This window comes from Stigmatopora nigra, chromosome 4 (genome assembly GCF_051989575.1).
Source record: "Stigmatopora nigra isolate UIUO_SnigA chromosome 4, RoL_Snig_1.1, whole genome shotgun sequence".
In the NCBI taxonomy this organism is placed as follows: Eukaryota; Metazoa; Chordata; class Actinopteri; order Syngnathiformes; family Syngnathidae; genus Stigmatopora; species Stigmatopora nigra.
This window is the reverse complement of record NC_135511.1, coordinates 17285401-17304488: the sequence shown is the minus strand read 5'-3', so window position 1 is coordinate 17304488 and position 19088 is coordinate 17285401. Positions and strand designations below refer to the sequence as shown.

Here is a 19088-nt window from a genome sequence, read left to right as displayed (position 1 = left end):
GACTTTTGACGGCGTTTCGTGCCGTGTTGACGCTCGACCTTTCAAAAAACAACATTAATGCCTATTACTATTATTTTTATTATTCATTGCAGGGCTGAACAAGGTTGTCACAACATGGTCAACTCTTGACAAATGTCCTTTTCCCGGAGGGTGATTCAGCTTCAGTGAAATCCAGGCCACAAAAAAAAAAAGCATCAAGGTGATTCTAGTGACGAGTAAAAATATTTTCAATGCTTTTTTTAATGCATTTTTTATTCAGTCATATGGTTTTTGGAACCTATTTTCTCCTTGTATTTGGATGCCAGTTTTTTATTTATTCATGTATTCTATATGCTAGCCTCTAATGCTCACAAGGGGGTGCTGGAGCTTATCCCAGACAAGTTTTGGGTCTCCAACCTGCGGTCCACGGGCTTGAAATAGCAAGAAGGATCACTTTTTGGGGCCAAAAATAAATGTTTCCGGCCCACATGACTAAATTTGATACCCCAATTCGAGCACAGGTCTCCAACCTGCGGTCCGCGGGCCAGAAATGGCCAGTAAGATCACTTTTGGGGCCCAAAAATGACTAAATTCGACACCCCTGATTCAAAGTCTTCAATTAGCTTAACATGCACATTTTGGCAAATTTGGAGGAAATAGGGGCACACAGAAAGAAATGGAACCCTCAGAAGAGTTAGCCCAGACAATTATAATGACAACTAAATATCCATTTATTCGGTTATTTCAATCATTCGCTGGGTGCGTCCCAAAACTTTTGCCCACGAGGTCTTTCAAGGAGAGCAGGTGTGCGATAACTCAGACCACCCAGACAGTAGATCAGGGTTAAAGCCCCCCCACCCCCTCCATCAATTACAAATCTCACTCGCCTTTAGCAACATATCCGCTATCGCGAAGGTTAGCCGGCAACAAGCCAAAATGAGCGAGGGGGCTTCATTTTTTGGATGATTTCACGGTTCGAATCCCGGCGACGTGACCCCTGATGACCCCTAGGAGTAAATATGGCGGTCCCCGAGTACCCGACATTATCTAACAACATGTAAACGTGGTAGAAATGCTTTTCGTGTACTTGTAGCAACCTTGGCGACTTGGGAGAGGGAGGGCGAGTGTGTGTTTATCTAGGGCGAGATAGCGGCGTGGCCTTGTGAGCGCGTGGCGGATATATACACGGACGCCGAGTCGTGGTCGAGAGTGCAATTCTTTTGACAGGGAAGAGACAAAAATGCTGCCTGCTACTTTTAAACTGTGCGCCGGGATTTCCTATCGTCATATGAGGAACGTTAGAGGTGAGTGGCGGTCTTGGTGGTCCTGGTGATAATTGCTTGGAATTCTGGGGGATGATTGGCTATTTGATGGATTTGATCTAAATTGGACAGGTTTGAGGAAGAATGCTATTGTGGCGCTTCATCATGAACTGGATAGACTGGCCGGGCCTGGACCTGGGAACTGGATCAGTCAAGTACGGAGGCGGAGTTCCCTACTCGGTAATTTATATATATATTTATATTTATATATGTATTTTTTAATGTGTTTTTGAAGTGTTTTTTGGACTGTAAGTGACACAGGGCCAAAAAAATGCAGAGTGAAAGAGGGAAAATAAATGTGTAACTATTTTGGGCGGTATTTTAATCCTAAACAATTGGAATTGAATTAGAATTGAAATAGAATTGAATTAGAATTGAATTAGAATTGAATTAGAATTGAATTAGAATTGAATTAGAATTGAATTAGATTTGAATTAGAATTGAATTGGAATTGAATTGGAATCAAATTGAATGCTTTTATTGTCATTATAATGTCATTTTTAAGCCAGAAAACAACAACAAACTAATATATAATCAATAAATGATGACAGTAACTAATAAATACATATTAAATAAATAAGTAGTCAACATAATAAGTAGTTTACATAATAAGTAGTCAACATAATAAATAGTCAACGTATTAAATTGTGGTTTAATGTCAAAATAACATGTTAAGTGATATTATAACGTGTTTATAATTTCACACATAAGTCGCTCCTGAGTATAATAAGCCGCACCCCCAGCCAAATGATTAAAAAAACTGTGACTTATAGTCCAGAAAATATGGTAGATATAACTGAAATTTGATACCCTTTTAGTTGAAAAGCTAAGAGTGTTGTCAGCGCTGCCTTCATACTGAGATTTCATAATCACAGTCTGATAGCAAATGTTTTTTTTATTATGTAAGGTTCTCCAATCAGAGAAGAGAGCGAATACAGTGAAGAAGAAATGTCTTACGTCAAACAAGGTGAAGACGCCCTGCAGAAAGCCATCAGCATTCTCAGTGAGGAGGAAGGCTGGATTGTTGAAACGGTCGCTGTAAGTAACCGCAAAACATTACACATTAGCCACTAACACAGTGTATATTCATATATATATATATGTATATATATATATATATATATATATATATATATATATATATATATATATATATATATATATATATATATATATATATATATATATATATATATATATTTCAGCAACACGCTTAACTCTTATTTGTTTATTTATCAATTAACTTGTTTATGACCTATTTATTTATGTCTAAAATGTATTTTTCTGTGTCTGTATTCCCAACTACAAGATGAATAAAGTAATCTAATCTAATAAATCTACTCTAGTTTTACCATTTGCTTTAATGCGAATCCTCCAAATGAATAATCCTATTTAAGTATTATTTAGCATGCCAGTCATCAAAAAATCTTTCACAAACCAATTAAAAAAGTCAATATATTAATGAATAAATTTCGAATAGACAGAAAGAAGTATTACTAACACTAATACATCATTATATCCCATTTTTTCCTTTATTCATTAAATAATTAAAAATGGCCGCCCGTTTTTTAATGATATCAACTGTGATGTTCTCCTCAGGCAAATGGAGACAAAGTACTAAGTAAAATACTTCCCGGAATCGGAAAAGTCTTCCGGCTGGAGGTTCTTCTTGAGCAACATCCCGACAGCCTTTACGGAGAACTGGTGGGGAACATGGAGCAGATGGGGGACTGGAACCCCAACGTCAAGCAGGTCAAGGTGAGCCAAACCGGCCCCTACCGGTTGAGGGGGAAGTCCATGTGGACCAATGTTCACTACTCTCGTCCTCTCTGCGCAGCAGCAATCATATGGCGTGCAGTAAATAAAATCCAAATTTATTTTTTTTTATATTTTTTTACAATTTTATGATGGCGCCGTTTCCGTGGCAACCAATGGCAGTAGCTCTGTCCACTCTTATGTTTTTCATGTTTTACAGCATGTTTTACATGAAAAATTAGAGGGAATATTGACATAGACTGACTTTTTTTTTAATTTTTGGGCCACACAGATCCTCCAAAAAATCGGCAAGGACACCGTGGTGACCCACGAGTTGTCCGGAGACACGCCCGGAAATGTAGTGGGCCCTCGGGATTTTGTCAGTGTCCGTTGCGCCAAGCGCCGAGGCTCCGCCTGCTTCCTGGCCGGGACGTCCACCCGACACCCCGAGATGCCGGAGCAGAGGGGCGTGGTCAGGTGAGGGCGGAGTTTGAGCAGTTACCTGAGTTGCTGTCACCGTGGCGCCATGTTAAAAGGAGTGCCTGTGTTGGACAGGGGGGAGAATGGGCCCACCTGTATCGTGATGAAGCCCAGCAGTCAAGACCCCAACAAGACCAAGTTTACCTGGTTACTTAATATCGATTTAAAGGTACGATTTGTGTGACTAGACTGCACTTTCCCATTTGTTCATTTGCCCTTTTCCGTCAAAATGGCGTCATAATGGAAGCTAATGAGTTTATAGGGAAGCTTAAAATCCCCCAAAATCTACAGTTCCGGTGTCAAAGTGGCGGCCCGGGGGCCAAATCTGGCCCGCCGCATCATTTTGTGTGGCCCGAGAAAGTCAATCATGAGTTCCGACTTTCTGTTTTAGGATCAAATTTAAATGAAGAGTATAGATGTATATAAAATTTCCTAGATTTTCCCCCTTTTAAATCAATAATTGTCATTTTTTAATCATTTCTTTCTGTGTTTTTAGTTCAAAAATCATTTCATAAAATTTAAAAATATATATATAAAAACCTCTAATAAACATTGCTTTAGATCTATAAAAAAAACTGAATATTCAGGGATTTAAATCCAGTTCTTTTAATCCATTTTTAATCATTTTTTCTGTTTTTAGTTAAAAAATCATCCCTTAAAATCAATAGGAAATGATCCAAAATGGAAGGAAAATTAATGCAAAATAAACTCATTGCCTGCCTTTGTCAACAATAGATGTCCAATTCACTAAAACGGGTCAAGAAACCTTCTATTTTGGTGCCTTTGACAGTTAGTAAGTTCACTTTTTGGGCCAAAAACTAACATTTTTTCAATTTTCAGGGCTGGATCCCCAAAACCATCATCAATAAAGTACTCTCCCAGACTCAAGTGGATTTTGCCAATCACCTCAGGCAAAGGATGGCCAATCAGGGTACGACGGAGATGGCTCACGCCTGCTGACCCTGCCGACCTCCTGTGCTTGGACATCTGGAGGAGACACGTGCTAAACATGCTAACATTAGCCATTTTTAGGGACATTAGATCAATATTTTGCTTGAGTCTGCATAAGGAAATCTGCTCAAATCTGCTATTAACAAATGGCAAGAGTTTGTTTTTGTTTTTTTAGTTTCGCTTCTTAAAAGACAATATTTGAATTGCATGTTAATCATAATTCTGAACACAATTATTGACATTCAGCTAAATAAACTGAATATTGTTTCATCGTTCTATATTAAAATTGCCCATTTTTGGCATACTGCAATATGACATTCCCCATTTTAGTCTGATATCTTGTTTAGATCGTTATTTCTTTCAGCCCTGTTGCACTTTTACTAAATTGTATTTAAATCTTTTTTACACTGTGCTCATTGAAATGCCCTTAGTTTAGTTGTTAATAAGCTTCGGAAATAAACTTCCTCTGATGCCTTTAACATGTTCTGTTGAGTCTTTGTTTCATTTTTTTCACATTCTTTATTACAAAAACAAGATATAATGAAAAATAAACACATTTTTATCATGTTGACAAGCTATAACTGTCCAAATCTATGTATAAACTCTGCAGGGAAGGTCAGCGGCCAAGAAAGACAGATAAGCATGACGTCATAACTCCAGCTCGCGGTTTGGAAACTACAATTCCCATGATGCACTTGCACTACCGTAGCCGCTGGACGGGGGAAGGGACGCCGAGATTGGAGCGAGAAACAATCAGAAACTGAGGTACTTTTCATTTCTTCTTAATGTATAACATGCTTACGTCGAAGTACGTCGCAATGTTCATGTTCTGCGCCGTTTGGAGTCAAATCGAGGCAAAAAATGACGTTTATTCGCCTTGATATTCGCACCGGGACTCCATCTGCGTTCCGGTTGAATAGAGCTACACTTAGCCCGTTAGTTAGCCTGACAGCTGGCTTTTCTTGTCATAACCAGGCGCTTTCGGCTACTCTTTTGCAAAACACTTTATGCCCGTGTCCTGGTCTCCTTCGTACGCGTTTTGGGGAAACCGATCGCTTTATTTTTTGGAAAGATCTGCGTGAATTGCAAGCGGCGTTGGAGGTGAAGTCATACCTGCGCCTTTGTGCAGCCCTGCGGGCTTGCTAGCTTAGCATAATGCTAGCATGGATGACAGCAACTCTGCTAATCGTGGTCATAAAACGGCAGTGAATTTTGAATTGGAAAAATAATTCCATTAAATTTAAATTTTAAATTTAAATCCATTTAACACATTTACTGTTGGTAAAGGTTCCCCTTTCTAACTTTTTTTATTCAAATTATTTTTATTTTTAAAAGTGTATATATTTATTAGTGATGTCCCGATCGCATATTTTTTGCATAGGAGTCGAGTCACTTGATTTTTCTCCATTTGATAACAGGGAAATATAGTCAATTTATGTTATTTTTTCTCCGCTTTAAACAAAGTTTTGATTTAAAAAAATAGTTTTTTTTGGGCAAACATAATTTGTTTTGCAAAGCAGTGTTTTTGAAAAATACAGTTGGGTTCAAATTAAACTGGAATATTTGGTTGTTATACATTTTTATTATACAAATTGTTATAAATCATTTTATACATGAAGAATACTCCAATGTGATAAATTAAGCTCTTTATTGTCTTGGCTTTTACCCACTCTTTGTTCTGCAAAATTTTGTGTCTACATGAATATATGGCTTAAAACATATTTTTGACTAGATAGATTTTAATATAGAAGAAATAATTCACTGTTTTAAACTGCCTCTTGAATTTGGATTTAGTAATCACATATCTCTCTTTAAAGTTGCAAAAAAAATCTAGATCTAAACATTTGAGCAAAGAGCCAAATAAACCATTAGGTATTTTGGTTTTGGAGCCATCTTTTATCAGAATAAACAGTTTCTGACCTTGGATCAAATAGTTTATGTAATGGTATCACCAGCCTACTTTCAGCAGCTATATCATGTTTACAAAAGCACCATTGAACACCACTTAGAAAAAAAAACACAAATACAAACGCAATACTTGAAGAGAAAGTTGATCCTTTCGATTAAAAAAAATGGCTAACATACACAACATTTCCTTATGCCACTCTTTTGCTTTTCATTGCAGATTTTCAGACTTTTAAGACCCCCCTTCTAAACAAGATTACGTCCTTCAAGAACACCAGATCCACCTGCTTGTGAGCCATATCCGGACACTTAGGGCCTTCTTATTATTTCACATGAGGCTTAAGCTAACTCAGTCAATTAAAGTCCACTGCTATCTCATAGCGCTTATTGGATTTGTCTGGAGAGCCAAAGTCATGGAAGCGTCTGCTCCCGGTCCGTCTCCGGCCTGAAAAGTCGAGCCATGTCCTCATTCGGCTTGCGAGCACCTCCGATGGCGACGAGGAGCAAAGCCACCGGCCGAGTCGATCTGCCGACGGGAGGAAGAAGGAGGGAAGCTTCCGGGAAATGTGCCATTTCCTCTCGCCGCTAGACTCGTATCGGCGCATTCTTCAAACCCGTGAACACTCAAGGTTAGGAGGAGGCTGGATCTCCGACCGATAGAACCAAGGCCCCCCCTCCCCCACGCGTCCATTCAGAGGGAATACCCGCCATGTGCGTCGGCCGGATGTTCGTTAATAGCGACGACTCCAAGTCCTACTTGTGACTGCCGACCTTTTGAGTTTTGATCTAACACAAGTATAAGTACATGTGTGCCGGAGAAAGCATGGTAGTCCTCGTGGAAACTTGTCAGCCAGACTTGGTTTGGGTTTTTAGAAGCCTTTAGCGGCAGAAATTGGGAAGATCCTCGCCGGGTGCAATGGAAGAAGACATTGAGGTCACTTTCCATCTTGAGGTAATGTATTTGGTCTTATATATTATATATATATTTTTTATTTTGACTACAACAAGGGTATCAGACTCGGTTTGTTTCGCGGGCTCGATTAATGTCAACTCGATTTTATGTGGGCCGGGCCATTTTTAGATATTTTATATAGATTTTTTTTTTTAGAAATGGATTAAAAGCCCTGAATATTCAGTTTTTTTGTAGATCTAAAAGTGTTTATTTTGGGTTTTTAAAATGTATTTTTAGCTTTCACAAAATGATTTTTGAACTACAAACACGGAAAAAATGTTTGGAAAAATTACAATTTTTGATTAAATATATTTAGTTTTTTTTTATAAATGGATTAAAATAACTGGATTAAAATCCCTGAATATTCAGTTTTTTGTAGATCTAAAAGTTTATTTTAGATTTTTTGTATATTTTTAAAATTCACAAAATTATTTTTGAACTAAAAACAGGAAAAAATGGATTAAAAATGACAATTATTGATTTAAAAGGGGGAAAATCAGGAAATTTAATATAAATCTATACTCTTCATTTGAATTTGATCCTAAAACAGAAAGTCGGCACTCATCATTTACTTTCCCGGGCCACACAAAATGATGCGGCGGGCCAGATTTGGCCCCGGGCCTTTTTTTTTTAAATGACATTTTAATATTTCTTAAAACATTCCTTTTTACTTGACTTCGTACTTTATACTTTTTTACTTGAATGATGAATGATGAGTATGTTAATACTTTGGTCCTTTGTTTCTGTTTATGTTTCATATGTACTGTTAACGGATGCACTTTTTTATATGTATCGAATCTTGTGCTGACCCGGCCCACCCGTCAAATTTTTAAAGTCAATGTGGCCTCCGGGCCCAAAAGTTTGCCCACCCCTGGTCTATGTACATGTCATAACCATCTGCTGCTTTTATTTTGACTCTTGACTCGTTCTCAGGGCCAAAACGGCTTGTCTCCTGAATGTAAATCGTCAGAGGAGACGACCAATGGACTTTCCAACCAAAAGCCTGTAAGTAATATCCAATCATCTTGGATTTTCCGCCTCAAATTCAAGATTTTGTCTGAAATTGTTTTGTCTTTCCAGCTGATGAACGGATTGATCGTCAGTCATAATGTCCAAGACAACACCAACGGTTGTTCACGTCTCACATCTCTGCCGGTAATTACCTTCATTAAGGAGTTTGAATTTTTCCTCCATTTTGTTGTTAACAGTAAGAAGTATTAGAAGTGTTAAAATTTGCAATAATACTTGTTTCATCCACCTAAAACACACTTTTTACTGTATTTACTCGCATATAAGCCGCATTTTTCGTACAAAAAATGATGATTGAATCAAAGCTACGGCTTATATGCGCATAAAAAGAGTCAATACATTAAAAAACAAGTAAAAATCTGCAATAATACTTGTCACATCCACCTAAAACACTCATTTACCCAAATTACTCGCATATAAGCCGCATTTGTCAGACAAAAACTGATGACTGAATTTAAGCTACGGCTTATATGCGCATAAAAAGTCAATACATTACAAGGCAAGTAAAAACAGCAATAATACTTGTCGCACCCACCTAAAACACTTTTTACTGTATTTACTCGCATATAAGCCGCATTTGTCAGACAAAAAATGATGACTGAGTTAAAGCTACGGCTTATATGCGCATAAAAAGTCAATACATTACAAGACAAGTAAAAATCAGCAATAATAGTTATTGTACCCACCTAAAATACACTTTTTACCGTATTTACTCGCATATAAGCCGCATTTATCGGACAAAAAATGACTGAATCGAAGCAACGGCGTATATGCGCATAAAAAGTCAATATATTACAAGACAAGTAGAAATCTGCAATAATACTTGTCACACCCACCTAAAACACTTTTTTCTGTATTTACTCGCATATAAGCCGCATTTGTCAGACAAAAAATGATGACTGAGTTAAAGCTACGGCTTATATGCGCATAAAAAGATGACATACATGATTTAGACCAAAAATAATTGTAAACAAAACCAAAAAATGACTTGGGTGAATATTTTAGGGTGACGAAATGTTACTTATAGAAATTCAGAGCATGTCTGAAATGTTTTTGGATATAAAATTAATTAAAAAATGTTCATTTTGCATCCAGATTTCGGCACTCAAGCAGAACGGCGTCCTGCGGTCTCTCGCGGCCGGAGGGGACCAAACCAAACCTGCAGGTAACAACACTGACGCAAAACCTGCTTGTAGTCTTACATCCCGGTCCCTCTGGAATTTGGTCTTGTATCCTAGACGGCGGGTTTACTGTCAAAACAGAACTTCCTTCTGGGAGACGGATCATTCGTTGCCTTGGTGCTTAGGCCATTATAGGTTATTAAAACATTTGATTGGCCCTTAGGTGCAAAACTGACATTATTTTGAAGCCCACAAGATGGAGGCTGTGGCCCCATGGTTGCAAATCACTAAGTTCAATCCTCTGGTGAGCCTTAAATTTTTGTTTTTGTGTGTTTTTAGAAGAAAATGAGGAGTTGGAAAAGGCCAGAGAAGAGTGGGAGGCTCTGGAGAACATCCAACCAGGTCAGAGTTGACAAACTGCTGTTTTCTCAGGCACTTTTCCCCTCAACACTTTGGTCAGGAAAGCTTTAAAAGTATTCCTTCTTTGAACTGTGTTTCTTCCCCAGCTCTCGCCGAGGACTCGAACCCGACGCCGATCATCTCTTTCAATGAAGCTCTCCAATACTTCCAAACCACAGATCTTGGAGACTTGCTTGTAAAGAATCATTGACATTCCTATATTCTGATTATTTCCTTCAATATTCAAGTAGCTCCTTTAATCACACTCCAATGTTTCAGTCTGCCAGCTAGCCTTTTTAAACTATACATTTTTGAAGTAGTAAAAGAGTATGAATAGCAAACGGTGCTCAAACGTTTGGTCGCCAGTTTTTTGGTGTATTTTGGTTGCTGACAGAGTTTACTGTTGAAGCCAGGTCTCAAAATTATATTCAAGAGAGTTTATTATCTAAGTACTGTTAAATATCAAAGTACTGTTGAAAACAGTAGATATTTAGACATTAAACTCATGAATATAATTTTGAGAGCTGGTTTCAACAGTACTTAGACATTAAACAGTACTTAGACATTAAACAGTACTTAGACATTAAACAGTACTTAGACATTAAACAGTACTTAGACATTAAACAGTACTTAGACATTAAACAGTACTTAGACATTAAACAGTACTTAGACATTAAACAGTACTTAGACATTAAACTACTTAGACATTAAACAGTACTTAGACATTAAACATAGATATTAAACAGTACTTCGATCATTAAACAGTTCTTCCATCATTAAACAGTACTTCGATCATTAAACAGTACTTCGATCATTAAACAGTACTTCGATCACTAAACAGTACTTCGATCACTAAACAGTACTTGGATATTAAACCGTACTTGGATATTAAACCGTACTTGGATATTAAACCGTACTTGGATATTAAATAGTACTTAAATTTTGAACAGTACTTGGGTATTACACAGGACTTGGATATTAAACAGTACTTGGACATTAAACAGTACTTGGATATTAAACAGTACTTTGATAGACAAGAAACCAAACGACTGGCGACCATATGTCCGGTGACCAAACGTCCGATCACGATAGCAGTGTTTTTCCCAGAATTCTAAAAGTTATTGGACCCTTGATCGTGTCCCCAAAAACACATGACTCAATTTACTATCTTGCTTACAGGACAGTAAACATTTTCCCCCCTCTTCATTTCTGGTGTTTTTTTTACAGAAGAACATCCAGCCAACCATTCGCCGGACAGGTCTCGCCGCCATCACCCACTTCCTCTTCGGGCCCCCCCGACTGCACAGGGAACTCGCCGAGGAGCGGGATCTCGTTTTTGCCATCGCGCAATGTAAGCGCCTCTTCGTCCTCGCTTTCGTACGCCAACCAATCCCAACGCCGTGTATTCCGTAGGCCACGTGGACAATAGCCAAACGGTGCACATGCGGGTTCTCCAGACCATTTACAAAAGACTGGTGGGCTGTAGAATCGACTGTCCACGTTTCGGGACGCATTGGGAAAACATTGGCTTTCAGGGTAAATCACAATTAGCCGACAAGCTAGCTTTTCCGTTGAGTTGAAAAAGGTCAAAGTGTGTTTTGATTCTTAGGTTTGGACCCCGCCACGGACTTGCGTGGAACTGGTTTTCTGGGGCTAATGCATACTTTGTACTTCGTGATGGACCCGGAGACTTTGCCTTTGGCTCGAGACATTTACAAGTTGTCCCAACATGCTACACAGGTATCGGATTTGGGTTGGGTTTCAAATTTTGGGGGTTTCTAATGCCGTGTTTTTTGCAGAACTTTCCTTTCAGCGTGATGTCCATCAACATGACGCGAATTGCGCTGCAGGTTCTCCGAGAGGAAGCCTTGTCCAAGTCCGTCATTTTGTTTTTCGTCTTTGTTTGGTGTCACTTGTGCAAAATTTGACTGTTTTTTCTAAAAATGTCGGGTCTCAAAAGGGAGTGCAACCGTCGGCAGCAAGTGGTCGGCGTCTTGAACGAGTTTTACGTGGCGACATATCTGCACTTGTATCAACTTTGGAAGAGCCAACAGAAAACCATTGCAGACTCTGGTTTTGTCATAAAAGGTATGCTTCTGTTTATTGCTTACCGTATTTTATCGTATATTAGCCGTCTCCATAATAAGCCGTACTCTTAAAATTGTCCTTAAATCGTTGAATTTGATAATTTCTTTCGTATTTTGCAAAAAAATATGATATGTCATGTGTCAAAGTGGCGGACTGGGGGCCAAATCTGGCACGCCGCATCATTTTGTGCGGCCCAAGAAAGTAAATCATGAGTACTGACTTTGTGTTTTAGGATTTAATTAAAATGAAGACTATAAATGTATATTAAATTTCCTGATTTTCCCCCTTTTAAAACAATAATTGTCATTTTTTAATCATTTTTTTCTGTGTTTTTAGTTCAAAAATCATTTTGTATAATCTAAAAATATATTTAAAAAAGCTAAAATATACATTGTTTTACATCTATAAAGAACTAAATATTCAGAGCTTTTAATCCAGTTCTTTTAATCCATTTATTATAAAAAAAATCTCTAAATATTATATCTAAAATGGTCCGGCCCACATGAAATCAAGTTGACGTTAACGCTGCCCGCGAACCAACCCGAATCTGACACCCCTGGTGTATGTATATGACTAAATATGATAAAATCCAGCATTTTTTTTGGGAAGAAATCCAGAAGATTCTTGACAGATGGTCCATATCACTTGTGAAAGAATGCTCAACAAACGGCAAGAATCCAAACATAACCTCAGACTTATCTGTTAGGACGGCCTTTTAGTGATATCTATATCGCTCCCATTGCCTTTCAGAAGTGGAGCTGTTTGCCAAAAAGAACCCAAAGCAGATGCTTCGCCGACTAGAGGTCTTCCTAAAAGAGAGGAGGGCAGGTGGAGTCCCCCGTGGGACGTCGCCAGAACCACCGGCTCAGCAGCCTTCGCCCGGTTTGGAAGAACGAGCGGCGAGTGGCCAAGGCAACCAGGCCAAGGAGATGCACTTCACGGGGGTGTGCGAGCTGCCATCTGACACGGAAAGGGACGCCAGACTCATCTGAGCTCGGCGTGGGTACGTGTGGTCATGTGGGGGGGCTCCCTTGAGGGAATCGGACCAAGAACTATTCTGCATTACACTTTGCTGTCCGACACGTCGCCCCGTCCTCTGACGACGGGGCGCTGCACTTTGTCGCCGTTAGTTTCTTCTCGGTATTTTATGCAGTTGCTCAGAGCTCTATTGTTTTTTTTTAATTTATTTCCAGACAGAAAAGCCAAGCAAATGCATGAAAGTGAACAAAAAACAGTCACGGGCCAATATTTGTTTTTGCCACTGGGTTAGATTTGAGTTAAAATATCACCCAATCAAATTGAAGTGTATTATTCTGACAAATTGGGGAGGAGCTTTTGGGAACACTCTAGATCAGGGGCGCTTATTAATACTCGGACGTTTGGTCGCCCGGACGTTTGGTCGCCCGGACGTTTGGTCGCCCCGGACGTTTGGTCGCCCCGGACGTTTGGTCGCCCCGGACGTTTGGTCGCCCCGGACGTTTGGTCGCCCCGGACGTTTGGTCGCCCCGGACGTTTGGTGGCCGGGACGTTTGGTCCGCCCGGACGTTTGGTCGCCCCGGACGTTTGGTCGCCCCGGACGTTTGGTTGCCCCGGACGTTTGGTGGCCGGGACGTTTGGTCCGCCCGGACGTTTGGTCGCCCCGGACGTTTGGTCGCCCCGGACGTTTGGTTGCCCTGACGTTTGGTCGCCCCGGACGTTTGCTCGTTGAAATCAGCTCAAAATTACTGTTGAAATCAGCTCAAATATATATTAATGAGAGAGAGAGTTTAATATCTAAATATTTACTGTTAAAACCAGCTCTCAAAATTATGTTACCAAATGTCCGGGCGACCAAACGTAAGGGTGACCAAACGTCTGGGCCACCAAACGTTCGAGTACCAGTTGCCATGACATTGCTTCATTACGGTGCCCCCTGTTGGTAATGAGGCACGTCTTGGGTGGCCCTCCCTCAAGGATATTGGCTCTTTGAACAAGCTAGCTCGTGGTACACGTGGCTCCTTGAAAAGTAAATTTTGGCACCAAAAAGTGCGAGTGCCCCTGCTCTAGATAAACCACGAACTCTCCCAGTGTCAAATATTAGCCATGCTCGCCATCTGGTCCGAACCAGCGGCACTACGCTTTTATCAGATCACACGCAGTAACCAGAACTTGAAGAAAACTTCATGCTAGCTTGCTAGCATTTGAAATTATACACTTTCGGAAAATTTATTTGGACAAAAAAAGTGGGCAGTTAGGGACTATTGACACTTGCTAGTGTTACAGAAATGGTTTAAAAGTCTATTTATCTGACATACAATTTACCAAACAAAAAAAATTATATATGTGGAATTGTTTTTGAATATTCAGATATAATAACTATATGAAGGATTTTAACAGAACATAGTGAAATCTTACACACAGTCGCAGCCTTTCATTTTAAATATAAAAAAATAATGGAAAAGGCTGGAGATGAAGGTCTAATATAAGCTTTGTGGACATTCCGTTAGTAGCATGTGATTGTAGTTCATTTGTTGGTTTGTTTGAATTTGTGCGCAAGTGTTTGAGTGTGTCGGAGCTGATTTTTTTAGGGTATTTTTTTCCCCCTTAGATATGGTACAGTATGCAATTCCAGCTGTCACTCAACGATAATCAAAGTGTCAGCGACGATATACGTCGTTTTCTAACTTCAGGGCTCGTGTGTTTGCGGTTTTATTTTGGCGAGACTGTCCGTGTATCTTTTAAGGAAAGATATTTTGGTGGGTTGTGACGTTTTTCACGCCACAAACGCGAATGTTGACGAGAAGATGGCGAGTAAAAGTCTACGCGTGTGATTGATGGTGCGTCTCGTTTGACAGGAACTAACTACAGATGTGTTTTCTAGACACACTATAAGCCAGCTTTACTAAGTACTTGGTCCGCTAGTGTGGTATTTCACTTGTGATAAGACGGTACTACTAGGAAAGGAAACAAAATGGGGGAGGGGAGAGAAGCGTCGATGAAGGCCAAGGACGGGTTAAAGCTCTTTGGCCAAGCGTCTCCGTGCTTTGCGCTGGTGTGAAAAAATGTCTCCCGTGTTTTGTAGTCCCAATCTGTAGCATGTTCAGGTAGCACTAGTACTGTAGCATCCTTTTAGGCTCCTCCTTCGTGAAGCTCGTCCATGTCACGTTGACGTCTAGGCCAAGGGGGTGTCAAACTCGGTTTTGCTTGGCGGGCAACAAGATCTTATGTGGTCTCATTTTTTGGTCCAAAAACGTTTACTGTGTTGTCATTTTAGGGTACTCGCAGGTCACTTCCAGTAGATTTGTTTGGGTCATTTCCTATTGGATTCATTATTAGCTATGTAATAGCCTTCTTTTTACGTACACAAAGGATTTTACCGTATTTTCACGACTATAAGGCGCACTTAAAAGTCTTAAATTTTCTACAAAATTGACAGTGCACCTTATAATCCAGTGTGCTTTATGTATGGAAAAAATGTAAATGTGTCATTCATTGAGGGTGCGCCTTATAGTCGTGAAAATACGGTATATTTAAGTTTTGAGTTTGAAGATTGGACGCCTGTGGAATTTACTGTATTTTCATGACTATAAGGCGCACCCTCAATGAATGACACTTAATTTTTTTCCATATATAAAGCACACTGGATTATAATGCGCCCTGTCTATTTTGGAGAAAATTCAAGACTTTTAAGTGCGCCTTATAGTCGTGAAAATACTTAAAATTCCACGGACGTCCAGTCTTCAAACTCAAAACCCTACTTATTAGAAAACAATTAAAGTATACACCTGACAATAAGAAATATTTCTCTTCAACATAAAGTACGAAAAAGCCACAAAGTGCCCGCCTGGCCCCACGTGACCCGGACGTTTCGTAGACTGACAATTCATAAAGTTAGTGGTTAAAATTAGGGTTGGGGATTAGGTCCGTTCTACGAACTGTCCGGGGACCATGTGTCCGTTCTACGAACTGTCCTGGGACCAAGTGTCCGTTCTACGAACTGTCCGGGGACCAAGTGTCCGTTCTACGAACTGTCCGGGGACCAAGTGTCCGTTCTACGAACTGTCCGGGGACCAAGTGTCCGTTCTACGAACTGTCCGGGGACCAAGTGTCCGTTCTACAAACTGTTAGGGAACATGACCATTCTACGAACTGTCCGCGGACCATGTCCGTTCCACAAACTATCCGGGCACCAAGTGTCCGTTCTACGAAATGTCCGGGTACCTCGTTTGACACCCCCGCTTAGGGGGCTTGGCCTTGTCAACGAGCTCATCTCTTTCCCCCGAAAAGGTCACTGTAAAAAACGGTGTCCCCGCCCACCAAGGCCCAACGCCGTTTTTAATCGGCTCTCTATTTCCGGCAAACGACCCGCCGCCAGACCACCACCGCTCTCGGACTCTCCGAGCGACTTTGCACTCTTGTAGATAAAACCCTAAAACTGTACGAGAGACGTATGCAAATTGGCCAGCGTTTAGGCGGACGACAGCTAGCCTCTCTTCTCCAAACAAACGTCCTAGCACACGGATACCCGCCCGGCGATTGGTTTTTCCTTGGTTTTTTGAAGCTGAAGAGCGGTCCAATGGATGTCCATCAGGAAGCTTGTACATAGAGAATTAATGATTGTAAGATGTATGAATGTCTGTAGGGCATTATACTCAAAAAACAGTGCTTACCTCAACACAAAATATTTTCTCCCAGGTTTTTTTTTCTACGTTCGCTACCACCACCGACTGGACCCGTTAATAGAAAAGTGCAAGTTCCGCCATTTGCTATTATAGGCCCGTACACCTCTGCCAATTTAAAGCACTTTCTTGTAAAGTTATTTTCTGGGCTGCTTTTTGGAAGGAGTTGTATTTTTTTTTGTGGTTTTGGTTCGTTTTTAAGTGGTCTGCGAATGGAAACAAAAACGTGAGGAACAATCCCGTCTTTAACAGCAACAACCGAAGCGCTCAGCTAGCATATGATTGGTCGCTAGGCTTTTTAAAGTCATTTTTCCGCCATAGTTATTCATGGATTACAATCACGTTTTCTCAACGACACTCTGCGCTTTCTAATACTCTTTGAGGTGTTTTGCCGTCTTTGTCATGTCCCTGGAGACCATTTGATGACTGTACCTTGATTGTAGACGCCCCTATTTTATAAAGGAGAGTTATTTCAGAATATACGGTATGTGCTGGTGTACATTAAATGTATTGTATGGAAATAAGCGAAATAAATGCTGTTGAAAAGTTAGCCATTTGTTGACATTTTTGGGGAAAGCTAATTTTAATTCAATATCTATTAAAAAATATTTTACAGAAAAAAATTCAGGCTTTTCCCTGGCTCGGAACTAATAAATGTATAGTAATATTTAAACTGTCTTGTTGTGTTCAAGTGTAACCACTAGACTGCGCTGTTGGATGCAATATAAAAAAATGAAAAAGTACATTATAAAACTTCAAACTTTTTTTTACTCATTCAAACGTAATGAAACAAAACTTTTTTTGACTATTTAATTGTAACTTTCAGATCTCCCTGTCCACCTGGATTGGACATCTATTGCTGTCAAGACCAACCCATGATTGAAAATGTTTTAAAAGTATTTTTATATTCTCTTTTACTAACTGCCAATGTTCAGTTAAAAATACTTTTCAGTGAAATGTGAAATAACTCCGTTTTGAACTGACATTAATGAAAATACTATCATTATTACCGTATTTTCACGACTAATGCGCACTTAAAAGTCTTAAATTTTCTCCAAAATAGACAGGGCGCCTTATAATCCAGTGTACTTTATTTATGGGGAAAAAAATAAAATGTGTCATTCATTGACGGTGCGCCTTTAAATGCGGTGCGCCTTATAGTCATGAAAATACAGTAATCATGTGCCTTTTCAGTGAACCAATATGACCATCAACCGAGGCTACTTCAGGTACTCATTTGAATTCCAGTAATCCCTCCAATATGGCGGATAATGTAGACCAAACATGGTCAAAACATAATCTTTTCATATGCTTACAACTGTAATATTTATGAAATATACTTCTTTAGAATTATCCGGTTTTTATGTATAGGCCAAAAACAGGTACAGTCATAATAGTAGTGATCCTACTTTGTGGTTTTTCAATTGTCAGCCATGTTACTACAGTATTTTCAAGTTTTTGTCATATTTCCAAACCTTAACATAGCATTTTCTCTAAGTTCCTTTGAGGATAACATTGCTTTACACATGTTTAATTGCTATTAATTTCAAAATGAATGTTTTAAAGTGCCCCGACAAGACAATTGTGCTTCCACAGCTTTTCCACAGACCCCCTCCAGCATGATGTTTTGCAACCTAAGAACTTAGAAGGGGGGTCATGGAGTTGCCGTGTCTCAGGAGGAATCTGGGCCAAACTGACTTCTCCATCTGGCCTCAATCAAATCGACCTGCTGAATCACCCTCCGCGCAACTGATATTTCAGGCATTTAGCTTTTATCTAAAATCTAATGCTTTTTCCTCAAGTATTTTAGGTGGTCGGGGTTCATTTGGAAGTTCAATGGAAGAGAAATTGGGCGCCACGTTGTGTATCTTTGCATTTAAAGGGTTTGTAAAGTGTTTTTTTTTCCATTTGCACCCAGTGAGCCTGCTGGATTGCAGTTTTTTCTCACTCTTGACTCCCCCTCCTCCCCTTCTTCTCTTCCTGATGTCAGTGTTTCCTGCTCCCCTTAAAAGACTAAGCCTAAAATACTCCTTAGTTTGAATTATTTGGAAATATTTGTATTAATTACACACACTATTCTTGAATTTGCCTCTAAATGTGTTTCAGGACTGGAAATAGTATACAAATACAAAGTATTTAGTAGTTCTACTTACAAAATTAAATGGTTACAGAACTTTTTTCCATAACTTGAACATTTCGTAAGTAGAGCAGTACTTTATATGTAAATTCTCTAATTCTTTCCATAGATTTTTTCGTGTAACATGATTTTTTTTTGTACCAAGTTAGGATTATTTGGAAATATTTATATTAATTCCCCACACTATTCTTAAATTTGCCTCAAAATGTGTTTCTATTTGGATAAGGACTGGAAATAGTATACAAATACACAGTATTTAGTAGCTCTACTTACGAAATTAAATGGTTACAGAACTTTTTTCAATAACTTGAA

The 19088-nt window shown here is 39.4% G+C and overlaps 2 protein-coding genes across 3 annotated transcripts; both read left to right on the top strand.

Moving 5' to 3' along the window:
* The first annotated feature begins 1122 nt into the window (after positions 1-1122).
* star (steroidogenic acute regulatory protein) lies at positions 1123-4966 on the top strand. Its single transcript, XM_077715658.1, has 7 exons — positions 1123-1283; positions 1374-1481; positions 2209-2339; positions 2901-3059; positions 3349-3533; positions 3612-3705; positions 4377-4966. Exons 1-7 carry the CDS (start codon positions 1220-1222, stop codon positions 4494-4496), a joined length of 861 nt encoding a protein of 286 aa, XP_077571784.1. The 5' UTR covers positions 1123-1219; the 3' UTR covers positions 4497-4966.
* Positions 4967-5165: 199 nt separating this feature from the next.
* On the top strand, positions 5166-18421 carry elmod3 (ELMO/CED-12 domain containing 3). Of its 2 annotated transcripts, XM_077715225.1 has the most exons (14): positions 5166-5252; positions 6613-7344; positions 8278-8349; positions 8425-8499; positions 9469-9538; positions 9834-9896; positions 10001-10089; positions 11121-11244; positions 11307-11429; positions 11503-11633; positions 11693-11769; positions 11854-11981; positions 12732-12984; positions 18236-18421. In XM_077715225.1, exons 2-13 carry the CDS (start codon positions 7309-7311, stop codon positions 12971-12973), a joined length of 1230 nt encoding a protein of 409 aa, XP_077571351.1. In that variant the 5' UTR covers positions 5166-5252; positions 6613-7308; the 3' UTR covers positions 12974-12984; positions 18236-18421. The 2 variants fall into 2 exon arrangements, with proteins under 2 accessions (XP_077571351.1, XP_077571350.1); XM_077715224.1 differs by lacking the exon at positions 18236-18421 and having other exon boundaries at positions 12732-14791.
* The last annotated feature ends 667 nt before the right edge of the window (positions 18422-19088 follow it).

What these genes read in the sequence shown, in the direction of transcription:
- star (XM_077715658.1), top strand. Translation starts at nt 1,220, where the DNA reads ATGCTGCCTGCTACTTTTAAACTGTGCGCCGGGATTTCCTATCGTCAT. An exon ending in GGATTGTTGAAACGGTCGCT is followed by an intron (nt 2,340 to 2,900) that starts GTAAGTAACCGC and finishes TGTTCTCCTCAG; the next exon opens with GCAAATGGAGACAAAGTACT. An exon ending in GAGCAGAGGGGCGTGGTCAG is followed by an intron (nt 3,534 to 3,611) that starts GTGAGGGCGGAG and finishes TGTGTTGGACAG; the next exon opens with GGGGGAGAATGGGCCCACCT.
- elmod3 (XM_077715225.1), top strand. Translation starts at nt 7,309, where the DNA reads ATGGAAGAAGACATTGAGGTCACTTTCCATCTTGAG. An exon ending in CAGATCTTGGAGACTTGCTT is followed by an intron (nt 10,090 to 11,120) that starts GTAAAGAATCAT and finishes TTTTTTTTACAG; the next exon opens with AAGAACATCCAGCCAACCAT. An exon ending in CTCTGGTTTTGTCATAAAAG is followed by an intron (nt 11,982 to 12,731) that starts GTATGCTTCTGT and finishes ATTGCCTTTCAG; the next exon opens with AAGTGGAGCTGTTTGCCAAA.